The sequence below is a fragment of the Rana temporaria genome, chromosome 7 (assembly GCF_905171775.1).
Source record: "Rana temporaria chromosome 7, aRanTem1.1, whole genome shotgun sequence".
NCBI lineage: Eukaryota > Metazoa > Chordata > Amphibia > Anura > Ranidae > Rana > Rana temporaria.
Genome location: NC_053495.1, coordinates 201020550 through 201038520, shown reverse-complemented (window position 1 = coordinate 201038520; position 17971 = coordinate 201020550). Strand labels below are relative to the sequence as shown.

The 17971-nt window shown below is 48.2% G+C and overlaps 1 protein-coding gene across 1 annotated transcript; it reads left to right on the top strand.

Moving 5' to 3' along the window:
- The first annotated feature begins 14693 nt into the window (after nt 1-14693).
- Nucleotides 14694-17261, top strand: LOC120946084 (protein ALP1-like). Its single transcript, XM_040360817.1, has 2 exons — nt 14694-14729; nt 16299-17261. The coding sequence occupies exon 2, from the start codon at nt 16540-16542 to the stop codon at nt 17176-17178; it is 639 nt and encodes a 212-aa protein (XP_040216751.1). The 5' UTR covers nt 14694-14729; nt 16299-16539; the 3' UTR covers nt 17179-17261.
- Nucleotides 17262-17971: the final 710 nt, after the last annotated feature.

Here is a 17971-nt window from a genome sequence, read left to right as displayed (position 1 = left end):
TGATGGGACACTATTCCTACCACTGACACCATTGATGAGACACTATTCCTCCCACTGATACCAATGATGGGACACTTCTCCTCCCACTGATACCAATGATGTGACACTATTCCTCCCACTGACACCATTGATGGGGCACTATTCCTCCCACTGACACCAATGATGGGACACTTCTCCTCCCACTGATACCAATGATGTGACACTATTCCTCCCACTGACACCATTGATGAGACACTATTCCTCCCACCGATACCAATGATAGGGCACTATTCCTCCCACTGACACCAATGATGGGACACTATTCCTACCACTGACACCATTGATGAGACACTATTCCTCCCACTGATACCAATGATAGGGCACTATTCCTCCCACTGACACCAATGATGGGACACTATTCCTCCCACTAACACCAACAATGGGACACTATTCCTCCCACTAACACCAATGATGGGACACTATTCCTCCCACTGACACCAATGATGGGACACTATTCCTCCCACTAACACCAATGATGGGACACTATTCCTCCCACTAACACCAATGATAGGGCACTATTCCTCCCACTGACACCAATGATGGGACACTATTCCTACCACTGACACCATTGATGAGACACTATTCCTCCCACTGATACCAATGATGGGACACTTCTCCTCCCACTGATACCAATGATGTGACACTATTCCTCCCACTGACACCATTGATGGGGCACTATTCCTCCCACTGACACCAATGATGGGACACTTCTCCTCCCACTGATACCAATGATGTGACACTATTCCTCCCACTGACACCATTGATGAGACACTATTCCTCCCACCGATACCAATGATAGGGCACTATTCCTCCCACTGACACCAATGATGGGACACTATTCCTACCACTGACACCATTGATGAGACACTATTCCTCCCACTGATACCAATGATAGGGCACTATTCCTCCCACTGACACCAATGATGGGACACTATTCCTCCCACTGACACCAATGAAGGGACACTATTCCTCCCACTGACACCAATGATGGGACACTTCTCCTCCCACTGACACCAATGAAGGGACACTATTCCTCCCACTGACACCAATGATGTGACACTATTCCTCCCACTGACACCATTGATGAGACACTATTCCTCCCACTGACACCAATGATGGCGCACTATTCCTCCCACTGATAAAAATGACAATGGTCCAAAAATGGTGTTAAAAGTGTCCGATGTGTCCGCCATAAAGTCGCAGTCACGATAAAAATCACAGATCGCCGCCATTACTAGTAAAAAAAAAAAAATAATGTCATAAATCTATCCCCTATTTTATAGACATTACAACTTTTACGCAAACCAATCAATTTACGCGTACACCAATTTTTGGAGAAGAATACGTATCAGCCTGAACTAATGAAACATTTTTTTTATATATATATATATATATTTTTTTTTTTGGGGATATTTATTATAGCAAAAAGTAAAAAATATTGCTTCTTTTCAAAATTGCCGCTCTATTTTTGTTTATAGCGCAAAAAAAAGGGCCAGATGCACAGTGAGAGTACGCCGGTGTATCTACTGATACGCCGGCGTACTTTCAAATTTCCCGCGTCGTATCTTTAGTTTGAATCCTCAAACCAAGATACAACGGCTTCTGGGTTCGATCCGACAGGCGTACGCCTTCGGATCGTAGGTGCAATACTTCGGCGCCCGCTGGGTGGAGTTTGCGTCGGTTTCCGCGTCGGGTATGCAAATGAGCTTTTTCCGACGATCCACAAACGTACGCGCGGCCGGCGCATTCTCTTACGTCGTCTCTAGTCGGCTTTTTCCGGCGTATAGTTAAAGCTGCTATTTTGCGGCGTATAGATAGACTTGCCATGTTAAGTATGGCCGTCGTTCCCGCGTCGAAATTTAAAAAAAAAAATTTTTGTGTAAGTCGTCCATGAATAGGGATGGACGTAACTCACGTCTAAGTTCAAAAAATGACCTTGTTGCGACGTCATTTCGCGCAATGCACGGCGGGAAATTTTCGAAACGGAGCATGCGCAGTTCAATCGGCGCGGGGACGCGCTTCATTTAAATGAATCACGCCCCCTAATCGCCGATTTGAATTCCGCCGCCAGAAATACACTACGCCGCCGTAGCTTACGGCGCGAAATCCTCCTGGATTCGACTTAAAGCCAGGTAAGATACGGCGGCGTAGCGTATCTCTGATACGCTGCGCCTATCCAATTCTATGTGGATGAGTGAGCGAGTGAGTGAGTGAGTGAGTGAGTGAGTAACTTGTATAGCGCAGCAAATGCGAACTTAATTGCCTCAAGGATCTGGCCCAAAAATCGCAGAGGTGAACAAACACCACCAGAAGAAAGCTCTAGTTGCAGTGCCGAATTGCAAAAAATGGCCGGGTCATTGGGTAGCCAAATTCTCCAGGACTGAAGTGGTTAAAGCGGAGTTCCACCCAAATTTGGAACTTCCGCTTATCCCACTCCTCACCCCCTTACATGCCACATTTGGCATGTAATTTTTTTGGGGGGGGGGAGTGGGGGCTTCAGAAGGAGTGGGACTTCCTGTCCCACTTCCTCCTTCTGGGCAGACGATTAAGCTTAATCACCTACAGGAAGGGGCTGCTGTAGGCGATCGCCCAGGACACGTGACAGGTCCTTGGCGATCGCCTGTCCAATCAGACGGCGCCTCGCCGGGCCGCGCCGCTCGCGCATGCGCAGTGCATGCGCAGTGCCGCTCGCGCATGCGCAGTGGGTGCCCGGCCGTGAAGCCGAAAGCTGTCACGGCCGGGTGCCCACACTGAGCAAAAAAATATTTCAGTTGCATCAGCGCATTAGAAATAAAAGTGGTGACTTAATCCAACGCGTAACGATCTACTGTGAATGGGCCTTCAATGTTCTGAACGAAAATATAAAAAATATTCAAAAAACATCAATGAGGTTTATTACTTCGGAAACGTTTCCCACGCCACAGGATGCAGCGGGTTAATTCTTGGCCTACAGTCGCAGGTTCTGCTTGTCTGCCGCCCGCGGCCTCTACTCATCTCTCTAAATAAAAGAAGACCCTCCGGCTTTGTAGCAGCAGATCCAAAGCAGATGCGGTTCCCAGAAGAAAAAAAAAAAAAAGACATTTTTTTTTTTTTTATATATTTATTTTATGCGAAGTTTCCAGTACACAGTGCACCCTTTGTGTCGGTGAACCTTTGTCTAGAAGAGCGCAGATTAGGGGGGAGCCGGATCCGCGCAGAGAGAGGGGAGGCCGCCATGAGCATGGACCGTGTGGAGGCCCGAAGCCTCTGAGCTAGTCATGCATGCTCCTCCTGAGCTCTTGTCGAACCTCTCCAAATCATTTATTGCTTCTATCAGTTCACTGGGTTCTCTCACAAGATTTTTCCATAAGCCTTTTATCAGAGCTCTCCCAATACAATCGTGTCATTCTCTGGCTCTCCTAAGCCTTCTCAGTTCCAGGGGTTTGACTCCACGCTGTATCTCCGCTACTCAAGATGTCGGCTGCCTCCTCTCAATGCGTCACCACTCATCCAGCTCTTCATAATCTCTCCATTAATACTTTGCTTACCAGCTGCTCTGATTAGAGAACGGGAGATTTTTATTTTATTTTTTTTGGCAGGTCCAGTCTTCAGTGGCATCTTAAAGGGAAACTGTAACCCTTTTTTGCCGCAAGTTAAGGGTCTTCAAAGTGCGGCCCACGAACCAAATTTTCCCCCGGTGCAATATTTTATGCAGCCTTCCAATGCAAGCGGGGACTCTAATGGGGACCCTGATGTAAGGCGACTCTCAGGGCCGATCCTAGGCAGGGTGCACAGGGTGCTTTGCACCCAGACGCCTGCAGAGGTGGGGGCGCCGAAGTGGCAGAGTTCTCCCCTCCCTCCTTCTCTCCTTGGGCCGGATTCATGTAGCTCAGCGGATCTTTAGATCCGCTAGATCTACCTGGTTTACGATCCGCCGGTGCAATTTAGCGAGGCTAGTGCATGATTCATAAAGCACTTACCTCGCAAATTGCACCGTCGGATCGTAACTCCCCCCGGCGGAATGCAAATTCCGCGGCTAGGGGGAGTGTACAATTTAAATCAGGCGCGTTCCCGCGCCGATTTAACTGCGCATGCGCCGCCGGCGAAAAAGCCCAGTGCGCATGCTCCAAATGACGTCGCTAGGACGTCATTGTTAGCGGCGGGTACGTCAATTGCGGCCATCGGGATTCCCGATCGACTTACGCAAACGACGTAAAAATTTTGAATCTCGGCGCGGGAACGGCGGCCATACTTAACATTAGCTACCCCTCATATAGCAGGGGTAGCTCTCCGCCGGAAAAAGCCGAACGCAAACGACGTTAAAAAAGAGCGACGGGCGGGCGTACGGACGTGAATCGGCGGTTTTCCTCATTTGCATATGCAACGTGTAAAAAAAAGCGACGACACCTAGCGGCCGGCGGGAGATTACAGCCTAAGATTCGACTGGTGTAAGTCACCTACACCAGTCGGATCTAAGGGAGATCTATGCGGAACTGATTCTTATGAATCAGTCGCATAGATCCGACTGTGGGATCTCACAGATCCGACCGTCGGGTCTCACAGATACGACGGCGGATCAGGAGATCCGCCGGCGTATCTATTGATGAATCTGGCCCTTTGTTTGCATCCTGAACTGAGCATAGGTGTGTGTGTCCATCCAAAACTCATGTGTCTCTGACCATCTCCTGTGCTATGTCTGCAGTCTCTGACCATCTCCTGTACTATGTCTGCAGTCTCTGACCATCTCCTGTATTATGTCTGCAGTCTCTGACCATCTCCTGTACTATGTCTGCAGTCTCTGACCATCTCCTGTACTATGTCTGCAGTCTCTGACTGTCTCCTGTACTATGTCTGCAGTCTCTGACCATCTCCTGTATCATGTCTGTAGTATGTCTGGGGGTCTTTCTAACAGAAACCCTCTGTGTCCATCAGAGAGCCCCCCCTCCAGGTCCCAATAAAGTACTCTGCTTCTCTTCCTGTATTTTGTTTATTGTTAAGAGATCATGTAAGGATCCCAGGGTAATGAGGACTTTGTGGGGGAAGCATCTCTGTGGTTGAGTCATTGCCATAGAAACATGTGTAAAGGGGAGGAGTTAGTAAAATGACCACACCCATGTGGGGGCGCCAGAAATATTTCTGCACCCAGGCGCCTGTGACCCTAGGATCGGCCCTGGCGACTCTGATGTGTACCTGGATGTAAGAGGGACTCTCATGCAAGGCTGCTGATAAGGCAGTAAAGCCAGCCCTTCTGTACTCGGCCCGGGCCCCGTCAGTTCAAAAGGGGGGCCCGGGCACCTGTTTAGCGGGAGGGCCGGCTGTACTTTATTATTGCAGACACCGATCCCCCTGCAGCGCTGCCAGCTTGCCCTCCTCTTTCTCCCTTTTGCTACACTGCAGAGGGATTGCTGCTAGCACATGCACCCCTTCCATCTTCTATCCGGGCCCTCAGGTCTACCCCTTTCCCCCACAGCGCTGCCAGCTTCTCCTACTCTTTCAACGCCTGGCTGCACTGCAGAGGGATTGGTTCTAGCACATGCACCCCTTCCATCTGATATCCGGGCCCCCCAGCAGGGCCATCTTAATAGCATCTTGGGCCCCTGGGCAAAGTAATGCTCTGGGGCCCCTAAAATGATGACATACAGGTAAACAATGTAAACAGACATCAAGTAGGTAGGAGGCAGACTGCCTCCCCTGTGTATCTATCACTCTCAGTGCCATCATGGGGCCCCCAATTTTGGGGCAGCGTGGGCTCAAGGACCAGCTGCTTTGGGGAAAGTGCAGGGGCCCCCCCATGCAGCTGGGCCCCTGGGCAGTGCCCATGTGTGCCCTCTCATTAAGACAGCCCTGCCCCCCAGGTCTACCCCTTTCCCCCACAGCGCTGCCAGCTTCCCCTCTTTCTTTCTCCCTTTTGATACACTGCAGGGGGATTGGTTCTAGCACATGCGCTCCTTTCATCTGCTGTCTGGGCCCCCCTGGTGTACCCCTTTCCCCAGCATCGCTGACAACTTCTCCTCCTCTTTCTCGCTCCGGCTGCACTGCAGGGGGATTGGTTCTAGAACATGTACCCCTTCCATCTACTATCCGGGCCCCCCTGGTGTACCCCTTTCCCGGCAGCGCTTCCAGCTTCTCCTCCTCTTTCTCCCTTCGGCTGCACTGCAGGGGGCTTGGTTCTAGCACATGCACCCCTTCCATATGCTATCCGGGCCTCCAGGTGTACCCCTTTTTCCTGCAGCGCTACCAGCTTCTCCTCCTCTTTCTCCCTTCTACTGCACTGCAGGGGGATTGGTTTTAGCACATGCACCCCTTCCACCTGCTATCTGGGCCCCCAGGTATACCCCTTTTCCCGCAGCACTGACAGCTTCTCTTCCTCTGTCGACCTCTGGCTGCACTGCAGGGGGATTGGTTCTAGCACCTGCGCCCCTTCCATCTGCTATCCGGGCCTCCAGGTGTACCCCTTTTTCCTGCAGAATTGACAGCTTCTCCTCCTCTTTTTCCCTTCTGCTGCACTGCAGGGGGATTGGTTCTAGAACATGCACCCCTGTCATGTGCTATCCGGGCCCCCTGGTGTACCCCTTTCCCCCCTGCAGTGCTGCCAGCTTGTCCTCCTCTTTCTCCCTTTTGCTGCACTGCAGGGGGATTGGTTCTAGCACATGCACCCCTTCCATCTGCTATCCACGCCCCCCCTGGTGTACCCCTTTTCCCTGCAGCGCTGCCAGCTTCTCCTCCTCTTTCTCCCTTCTTCTGCACTGCAGGGGGGATTGGTTCTAGCACATGAACCCCTTTACATCAGAGTCCACAGAGATCCCCTTTTACATCTGAACTTCCAGAGTTCCCTTTCATAGTAAGGGCAGACTCTGTTGTAAGGGAGAACTGGGGACTCTGACATAAAGGATGCTCTGGGAACCCAGATTTAAGGGGGAACACTGAGAACTCTGATGCACGGAGAGGACCGGGGGGGGAGGGATCCTGGACAGATGGCAACCCTACTCCAAATCAGGGACTGTCACTCGAAATCAGGGACAGTTGGGAGTTTACTGTATAAATGTCACTGACAGGGAAGGCGTTAACACTAGGGGGCGATCAAGAGCTTAAGTGTGTCCTAGGTAGGTGTTTCTAACTGTGGGATGGGGGGGTGTACTGACAGGAGGAGGAGACAGATCGCTGTTCCTGATCACTATGAACAGCAAATCTTTTTCTACTACCCTGACAGAACGGTTTGTTTACATTGCCAGATCCCCGCTCTGGCTCTCTGAGGAACGATCACGGGTGGCCGGCAGACATTGCGGCCACCGGGCCACGTTGCATCGGCTCCCCCTATCGCTCTTAAAAAGCGGCCGACGTGTAATGACGGCGGCTGGTCGACAAGTGGTTAACTTTGTATTGACACCCGCAGCGGTTGGCAGGGCCGCCATCAGGAATTATGGGGCCCCTTACACAGCTTCAGGCATGGGCCCCCTGGAGCAGAGAACCGGGGGGGGGGGGAGCGTGCCACCTGAAATTAATTGAGAACCGGGCGGTCCCTTTACAAAAAAAAAGAAGAAATAAAGAAAAATAGATATAAAAAAAGGGCCCTTTAATAATAATATTTATATACATATATATAAAAATAAAAAATAAAAGAAATAAAAAAATATATAAAAAAATGATTTTTTTTTTTAATAAAAAAAAAGGGGTTGTCATCCGGGGCCCTGGGGACCTCCGGAGCCATAAAAAAAAAAAAAAAAATTGGCCCTTTAATAAAAAATAAAATACAAATATATAAAAAAAAATATATATTCTTTTTAGAAAAATGAATAAAAAAAGGGGGGGGGTTGTCGTCTGGGGCCACCGGGCCCCTGGGGACCTCCGGACCTCTAAAAAAAAAAAAAAAAATCGTCCCTTTAATAAAAAATAAAATAAAAATATATTGAAAAAAATATATATTCTTTAAAAAAAAAAAAAAAAAAAAGGGGGGGCTGCCACCCAGGGCCCTGGGGGGCTCCGGACCCCCCCTTTTTTTTAAAAGGGGTTGCCATCCAGGCCCCTTACAGGTGTACTGCCTGTACCCCCCTGATGGCGGCCCTGCCGGTTGGCATAGGACAGTGTGACATGCGATGGTTGCCGCATCGCATTTGTGTGAACCGAGCCTAAATCTTCCGGAGGTCAAGCGGTTAATTTACCTGCTGGATGTCAAGCTTATTGATTGGTTCCCTGTGCCGCTAATCACCCTCCACTCGGAAACACAGGCGTGCAATGGATCGCCGCCACTCCTGAGCTGTTCACAAGCGGAGCTTTACATAAAAAAGGCGCGTTGGATACATTGTTGCGATGTCAGAAGCGTCACATTAAGAGGTTCCCGTCCAGCTGTGTTTGTTTAAATAAAAGTGTCATTTTAATACCTCCTACTGCGACATCGCTGCCAGCTAATGGAAAAAAGAAAAGACGATTTTGACGCGGGGACTTAGCGGGCTGGAAGATTTATCCTGAAGGGGGGAGGGGGGACCACACACAGGGTTTTTTTTTTTTTTGTCTGAAACGTTGCCACTAATGGATCTGTCCGGGCCGATTCAGCTGCGCTTTCAAAGGTTCCACTTGAAAAACAAAATAGAAGCGTCATGATCTCAATCTCGCCAAGTACGGCGTAAGTGGAGCCGCGAATCAAAGGGATGGAAAGTGCCGTACTTGACTGAGGGCAGAGGGATGAATCGGGGGTGTCATGGGGCCACAATGTTATTAGGGGCCCGGGGAGGGGGTCAGGCAGTATGTTGTCAGCTTCTGAAAACTGGAGCCATTGTTCCCGGAGTGGGAGCATCTCAGTACAAGAAGTCAAGTGTTGGCAACAAGAAATGGTGCAAGTCAATTTTTGGGTGACCCTTTACGTAAAGCGGTTTTGAAATCGCTGGTAGAATTCCTAATCGCAGAAGAACGCGCAACGCGGGTCTGGCTGCCATTATTCTTAATGGCACCCTCAAAATTTGTAGGGGGCGCAAAAAAAAAACCATCAAACGCAGCTATTGTGCTCATCAAATGCAGCCACTGTGCCCATCAAACGCAGCCACTGTGCCCATCAAACGCAGCCACTGTGCCATCAAACGCAGCCACTGTGCCCATAAATTCCTGCCACTGTGCCATCAAATGCCATCACTGTGCCCATCAAATGCAACCACTGTGCCCATCAAACGCAGCCACTGTGCCCATCAAATGCAGCCACTGTGCCCATCAAATGCAGCCACTGTGCCATCAAACGCAGCCACTGTGCCCATCAAATGCAGCCACTGTGCCCATCAAATGCAGCCACTGTGCCCATCAAATGCAGCCACTGTGCCATCAAATTCCGCCACTGTGCCCATCAATCGCTTCCACTGTGCCCATCAAATGCAGCCACTGTGCCAAATTCCGCCACTGTTCCCATCAATCGCTGCCACTGTGCCCATCAAATGCAGCCACTGTGCCCATCAAATGCCGCCACTGTGCCATCAAATGCAGTCACTGTGCCCATCAAATGCAGCCACTGTGCCATCAAATGCAGTCACTGTGCCCATCAAATGCAGCCACTGTGCCATCAAATGCAGCCACTGTGCCATCAAATGCCACCACTGTGCCATCAAATGCCGCCACTGTGCCATCAAATGCAGCCACTGTGCCCATCAATTGCCGCCACTGTGCCCATCATTTGCCGCTGCTGTGCCCCATCAAATGCTGCCAGTGTGCATCGCCCGGCACTTACCTGTCTCGCAGCGGGTCACGGTGGTGTCCTCCACACTCCTCGCTGTCTTCTCCCGCCCTCTCTATCAGGTGTCCAATCAAAGCGCCTGTCGTTTCCGCCAATCAGGTGACAGGTAACAGAGCACCTGATTGGCTGAGAGGCGGTTCAGTATTAGCAAAGCAAATTCCTTCGCTTTCCTAACACAACGCTGAGTGAACTGAGAGCGACCAGCATGGCGCCCGCTGTTTAACCTTTTGGACTACAGCTCTAATCAGGTGCTTCCAAAAAAAAAAAACACCGCTGTAATTCAGGTGCCCGGCACCCGAAAAGGGTCCGGACTCCGGACACCTGAATAGGGGGTGTCAGCGGCGACCATAGATAGATTCATGCAATGCATGAATCTATCTATGGTGATAGAGTGGTGCCAGGAGAGGTGTCAGTTAAAGCGATGCAGCGCCAAATCGCAAAAAGTGCTCTGGTCGGGAAGGGGGTGAATTCTTCCGGGGCTGAAGCGGTTAACAGTGACTGAGCATGGCTTGGGTCTGCCATGTGTTTGTCATGCGTTGCGCTCGGCGTGCAAACATGAGATATGTGCATCGCTCGCTCCTCGTTCCAAGCCGCTACACAATTCCTTTTTTTTTTGTGAGCGCTCGGCCAACTGTAGAGCCCGGGCTGGATACGGCGCGGGTTCCAGCCAAGAGCAGAAGGGTTTTCGGCTCCCATCCAGCAGCAGCTGCTGAGGACGGGAGGATTTGGAATGTCAAAGGACTGGTTTGTGCTGGCTGACTTCATCTAAATAACACAAACGCCTCCGGTAAAACATGACTTCAACGGGAACTTTAATGTTAAAATTAAAACTACATGTTCCCTCCCACCTTCCCTAACCTCCTGGCAGCGCGGCCTCCGGTTCAGCTCCGGACGCTGCAGACAACAGCGCCGCCGATTCCGCTGCCAGATAAAAAAGGACCTGGGCGCGTCGTGGGGAGGCAGGAAAAGACGCGGACCGCACTATTCCTCGTTTGGATTTTTCCATTGCAGGTGTTGTGCATTTGCGCGTTGGCCGCGCTACACAATCAGAGCAGTCCGTTCATTTAAGGCTGCATTCGCACCTGAGCGTCGCGGTTGTGCGTTTTTTTTCTGGCATTTTTTTTTTTAAGCGTTTTTGTACAGCATTTTGAAAGCGTTTTTGAGTGTTGTCGTTTTTTTTAACCCCTTCACGTCTTACAAGTTAACCACTTAACCACTTCAATACCCGCCCATAGTCATTTGACGTCCACAGATGGGATCTCCCATCCTGGGTGGACGTCATATGACGTCCTGGGCTTTGTGGGGGGAGATCTGAATGATGGGTGCAGCTAGAGGCATCATTCAGATATCCTTCTCTTCTGACGGCGATTCAACATAAGAACGATCATAGCGGTCGTTCTGCCGCTTGATCGTTCTTATAGGCGGCGGGAGGGGACATCCCCCCCCTCCCGCCGCCATCCGGTGCTTCTCCGGGCTCTCCTGTGCCATCGGGGGCCCGGGGAAAGAATCGTCCGGCGCAGGCAGGAAGCATAGAGATAACTGGTGACCAGATGGTCACCAGTCATCTCTATGACCGTCGGAGGACCCGGGCGCGATGTGATGACGTCACGCCCGGGTACCCGTAAGTAAACAAAGCCGCGATTGCGGCTGCTAAGCAACAGCAAGCATGAGATCGGTGAATTTCTTTTCACCGATTTCATGCTTTCCAGCCTGGAGGAGAGATGTGGGGTCTTATTGACCCCGCATCTCTCCATAAAGAGTACCTGTCACACACATTCCTATTACAAGGGATGTTTACATTCCTTGTAATAGGAATAAAAGTGGAAAAAAAAAAAAAATTATAACAAAATAAATAAATAAGTAAAAAAATAAATTAAAACGCCCCTGTCCCCGGTAGCTTGCGCGCAGAAGCGAACGCACACGCAAGTCCCGCCGACATATGTAAACGCAGTTTAAATCACATATGTGAGGTATCGCCGCGTGCGTTAGAGTGCCAGCAACAATTCTAGCACTAGACCTCCTCTGTAAATCAAAACTGGTAACCTGTAAAAAAATTCAAAGCGTTGCCTATGGAGATTTTTAAGCACCGAACTTTGGCGCCATTCCATGATTTTAAAGCGTGACATGTTAGGTATCTATTTACTCGGTGTAACATCATCTTTCATACTTTACAAAAAAATTGGGCTAACTTTAATGTTTTGTTATTTTTTTAATTCATGAAACAATTTTTTCCCAAAAAAAAGGCGTTTGAAAAATTATTGCGCAAATACTATGCAAGATAAAATGTTGCAATGACCGTCGTTTTATTCCCTAGGGTGTCTGCTAAAAAAACATATATAATGTTTGGGGGTTCTGCGTAATTTTCTAGTAAAAGAATGATGATTTGTACATGTAGGAGAGAAGTGCCAGAATAGGCCCGGTATTGAGGTATGTATAAAAGCCCAGTATTGAAGTGGTTAAGGACTGGAAAGGATTTGCCCCCTTGCCCATTGTCTGAGATACCCCCATTTATCCATAACCTGACCTTGGGTTGTCCTTCTCATATCTAGTACCACCAAGTGCCCAGCCACCTAGTGGTAGAAGAGAAAAATACAACCAGGCCAAATTTATCAAACAAATCGATGGATCTCATAAGCCTCGTACACACGATCGGATTTCCATCAGACAAATCCGTGGAATTTTGTCCGAAGGGGGTGTTGGCCGTGAACTTGTTCTGCATACAGACGGCAGAACTTTTTCAGCCAACATTCACGAAACAACGTGTTTTATCTGCTCTTTAGCGGCACCCTTTGGTCAACTTCTCCTATTGTTGTCTTATGGTTAGCATTGGTTCGGCGCATGCGTGTTTGTACTTTGGATGTTATTTTCGACTGACTTGTGTACACACGATCAGATAATCCGACAGCACACATTTGTTGTCGGAAAATTTGAGAGCATGGCTATCCAACAATTGTCCGATGGAGCGTACAGACGGTCGGATTTTCCCGACAAAAACCCTGGCATCACACAATTGTTGTCGGAAAATCCAATCGTGTGTACAAGGCTTAACAATTTAACCGATTAACCGGTTAACGCCCGCCCACTGTATATGTACGTCCTCTTTTTAAAGATGGATATCTCTGTAACGGCAGCAGCTGCTGGCAAAACCGAGGTTTCCATCTCTTCAGTGGGAGGGCGTGTAAACGATAACGGTGGTCTCCGCGGCGGATTCGCCGCGAGATCGCCGTTATCGGTGGCGGGAGAGGGGCCCCCCTCCCGCCGCTCTCCCGCGCCCTCCGCCGCTTACCGGAGCCGTCGGTAGCGGCGGAGGAGATCGGGTGCTGCTGGCTGTTCACTGAGGACGCGAGTGAGGGAAAGATGGCCCCCACCCGTCCTCATAGCTCTGCTGGGCGGAAGTGACGTCAAAACGTCAGTCCCGCCCAGCGTCTTAAAGAGACAATTTTTTTGTTGTCATTTTTTTAAATGACAAATTTTTTTTTTTTTTGCATTTAAGTCTAAATATGAGATCTGAGGTCTTTTTGACCCCAGATCTCATATTTAAGGCTGCATTCACACCTAGGCGTTGGCGTTACCAGGCGTTTTTACGCGCGTTTTTTTCGCGCGTTTGTGCGCGTTTGCGCGCGTTTGAGCAGAGCGACGTCCAGCGTTTTTTTTTTTTTTTTTGACCAATAGTAAAATAGATCACCTCTGTCATCATTTGTTGCTATGTGAAAGGTTTTTTTTTCCTCTTCCTGGGTGATAATTCCTCTTCCGGGTCATCCTTGTGCTTCTGACTCAATTGTGAAAATGAGTGATGACGAGATGGCTTTGTTCATGGCAGCAGCCACTGCTAGCCAATATCTTGTAAACGAGAGGCAGAGAAAAAGGAAGAGGCAACGCAGATTTTGGATACACCCCGTCATTGCTGATCGGGAAGAAAGAGGGCAATTTTGGGTGATGTACCAAGACCTCCGTGACCATGAAGACAAATTTCTGGACTACACCAGAATGTCCATAAAAAGGTTAGTAAAAAATGATCTGGAATCATTTATTTTTTACATTGTACCATTTGGGTTGCCACCTTTTCTTCAAGTCAAACATGTACACTTCTGCGGTGCACAACTATTTTTTTTAATACTATGAACTATACATATATTTTGTTAGTATTTTACATTTCTAATCATATGAATATAATAAAAATAGTCCCCTTTCCATTGCAGTGCACAGAGTTCCCCCTTTACATTAGAGTCCACAGAGTTCCCCCTTTACATTAGAGTCCACAAAGTTCCCCCTTTACATTACAGTGCACAGAGTCCCCCTTTACATTACAGTGCACAGAGTCCCCCTTTACATTACAGTGCACAGAATCCCCCTTTACATTACAGTGCACAGAGTCCCCCTTTACATCACAGTCACCCTTTTGCATCTCAACTCCCAGATTTCCCTTTCACTGTATGGGTTAACCAACATAATCTGATTGAAGCGAGACCTCAAGATACTCAGACATAAGGGATGCTCTGTGAACCATGATCTAAGGGGGAAACCGAGATCTCTGATGTACGGAGAGGACTCCAATGTGAGAACTCTGATTTTTCCTAGTGTACTCACCAAGAGGCAGGATAGAGAAAGGGGGTGGGTGCTTCTGTTAGACAGCGATGGAGGGTGAGCTCACTCACCCCTTGGCAGATAGCACATCTCATCCTGGTATATCTGTGGCTGCTGGGTTGTAAGTTTTCATCCCCTGCAGCCATTAACCCTGCCGGAAATCCATATTCTGGTCAGAAAAATCTGTCAGAGTGTCAGGCAGTCTGAAACCCGGACACATGATTCCAAACCCGAACTGTTCTGGTGAATCCCGTAAAGGTGGCAACCCTAGTACCAATCCATTGCCAATTTTAAATTTCATTTTCCTTTACAGCTTTGATGAGTTGCTGGAATTGTTGATCAACAGATTGCAGAGGATGGACACCTACTTCCGCAACTGTATCCCCCCTGTGGAGCGACTTATCATAACACTGAGGTAATTTTTATTTAGCGCTTTGAATGTAATACACTCATATATATATATATATATATATATATATATATATATATATATATATGTGTAATAAAAACCAAACAAAAATTCTGTAGGAACAAAATTATTTTAATATTTTAATCAACCAAAACATTGGGTCTTTTTTTTTTTATTATGAAAATATACACAAAGTGCACAAATACACAAAATATACAAAAATGTTTTATACATAATCCTTATTTACAATTGCTGTAAATTTGGGGAGGAGTCCTCTTCCCCGTGCGGTGACATGGCGACCGACAGTGCGTGGGCAAAAGGGGGCCAAGTGGAGGTGGTGCTGTCTTCCCCTGACCAATTGGAAGGTGGTGTTGCTTGTGGTGGTGGTGGTGTTCGTGTTGGGGCATTCCTGAAAGTCGATTGTCTCGGTCGATGTGGGTAATGTGATGTAGGTGTAGTCGTTAACGCAGGGTAAGTAGAAGGTGGTGGGTGGTAAGAAGAAAGTGTTGTAGGAGGCAGAGTACTGTATGTGACAGGTGGTGTTGAGAGATGAGGAAAAGGAGAATGAGGGTGGTAAGAAGAAGGTTGTGTATAAGGAAAAGGATGTGTGAGTGGAAGGTGTTGGCACAGGAGGTAAATGAGATAGAGTGGTGGTGAAAGGATGGTGCGCAGAAGTCGGTGGTGGTGTTGGTCGAGGAGGTTGGTCGGAAAGCTGTGGTCCTGTCCAAAGGGTAACGGGTGGTGGGGAGAAATGGGTCGTGGGTGGTGTTGGGACATGCTCGGTCCGTTTATTGGCATATGGGCCATAGGGTGGTGGTGGTTCGGATAAATCGTCAGCTTCTGTCGGGGGTATAAATGTCGAGATGTATCTAGCCGTACAGGACAGCACCACCGCTTGCAGATTTGGGGGAACTTTGTCGATTAGTTCCCCCAGACATTTTGCTACATTTTGGCCATACGATCTGTTGCTCATCCGGTCAGACATGTTGGTCATAATGTCCAACATACGATCCAGGGCTGGATCCGGAGCAGGAGCCCTCCTACTCCGAGAGCACGCGGAGGTCCAATATGCGCAATGTTAACTGGGGGCTGCTCTGCAAGTGGTCTTGTTGCATTAGAAGTTGATGCCTCGGAGTGCTGCGGTTCCGGCTCCAGAGTAGCCATCGCTTGATCCCCCGATGCCACGCTCTCTCTGTCCCCTCTCTCTGCCACGCTCTCTCTGTCCCCTCTCTCTGCCACGCTCTCTCTGTCTACTACAGCTGTGGCAGCCTCGTCCCAGCAGCTTTCAGTACTGAAAAAAGAAATCATGTATTCAAAAATAATTTTAAAACATTTGGTTTACCGAGCAAAGTACAGATAATGGTTTACCTCCCCAAATCCAGCACCGGTCTCAGAAACTCCAATTCCTTTGCATGAACGTATTCTCTCACCGAACATGCTCCACTCCCACTTCGCCGCTGCTCCCGCTGTGCCTTCAGCTGGCGAGCGTAGGCGTCCCTTATACTCTTCCATCTGAGTTTTAGAATTTTCACTGTAAAAAATAAAATAAAATAATATATATTATTTTCTTTGTAGGTATCTATCAACTGGACAATCGATTGCAAGTCTGCATTACTCGTTTCGTATTGGAAGATCTACTGCCAGTTATATAATTCGGGACACCTGCAGTGCCATTTGGGAAGTCCTGAAACCCATTGTGTTTAAAAAACCGGCAGCAGAGGACTGGGAAAAAATTTCCCAAGTATTCTGGGAACGCTGTAACTTTCCGAATTGTCTAGGAGCGATCGATGGGAAACACATCAGAATTGTTAAGCCCATGGCTAGTGGGAGCCAGTATTTCAATTATAAGAAATACTTTTCATTCGTCTTAATGGCTGTGGCTGATGCCAATTATTGCTTTACCTATATTGACATTGGTTCCTATGGAAGTAGTGCAGACTCTGCGATTTTTGGGAACTCCTCTTTTGGGCAATTACTTCGAACAGATGGTCTGGACCTTCCACAAAATAGTCCACTCCCGGGCACAAACGGCCCTCCCCTACCAAGTGTCTTTGTGGGTGATGAGGCTTTTGCTCTAAACACACACCTACTTCGGCCTTATTCAGGACATAATCTGAACGAAGACAAACGCATATTCAACTACCGGCTTAGCAGAGCACGCCGCGTAGTTGAGTGTGCTTTTGGAATTTTGGCGAACAAGTGGAGGGTTCTCCACACACCGATTGTGCTCAACATGCAAAATGCCATTAGTGCTGTAGAAGCGGCGTGTGCCTTGCACAATTTTGTCAGGCAGCGCGATGGTCTAGATTACGAGGAGCCAGTCCACGAGACTCTGGAAAGAGCTCATTGGACTGGTGTACGTGGGAACACACAGGGGACACATGTCCGTGAACAGTATGCGGCATACTTTGTCTCTCCTGAAGGGCAGGTCCCTTGGCAGCTCAATTCCATTTAATTTATTGAACTTTTCAGCTTTTGACACGCTTATTTTGTGAAATATAATCTTTACTATGCTGTTTTGTGGAAAAAAAAATAAAAAATGATTCATGTTTTAAGAAGTCTCATTCTAATTTTATTTTGATACAGTTTTATCATTGGGTTCAATAGCCCTATGATATTGTGTGCCATTTTATATTAGTGACATTCTATCTATTGTAAACTTAGTTTATGTATTTATTCTGTGGTCTAATAAAGGGCCTGTAAGTGACCGCCTAGACGTGGGTTGGGGGTCCGATCAGGACCCCCAGGGTACATCCGGGGGTTAAGTGGCTCTATATGTGTCCCCCTGCGTGTCACTTTCTCCTCCTGTGTAAACACAGGAAGAGGGAAGTGATGACACTGACACCAGTACACGTAGGCACAATCCCCTTTTGGATCTCCAATCCACTCCCCCATCCCCTTGTCACAGTATCAATGAATGCAGTGAACATATATTTACTGATCACTGCAGGCAGAGTGTAGGTCCTGTGTAGCCCCCGTCCCCACCTGACGCTGTAGTCGCTAGGTCGATTGAATTTTTTAATTTTTTTAGATTAAAGATGTGTAAAATAATATTTTTTTTGAAAAATGTCACTAAATTTTTGGATTATTAAAAATCACAGAGGGGATCAAATATCACCATTAATAAGCTCTATTTGTGGGAAGAAGAGAACGCAATTTATGTTTATAAGCCATGTCGCATGACCGCACAATAGTCATATTTGTAAAGACACATTTTTAAACTTAACAGCATATTGGTACGGTAATAA

What these genes read in the sequence shown, in the direction of transcription:
- LOC120946084 (XM_040360817.1), top strand. Translation starts at nt 16,540, where the DNA reads ATGGCTAGTGGGAGCCAGTATTTCAATTATAAGAAATACTTTTCATTC.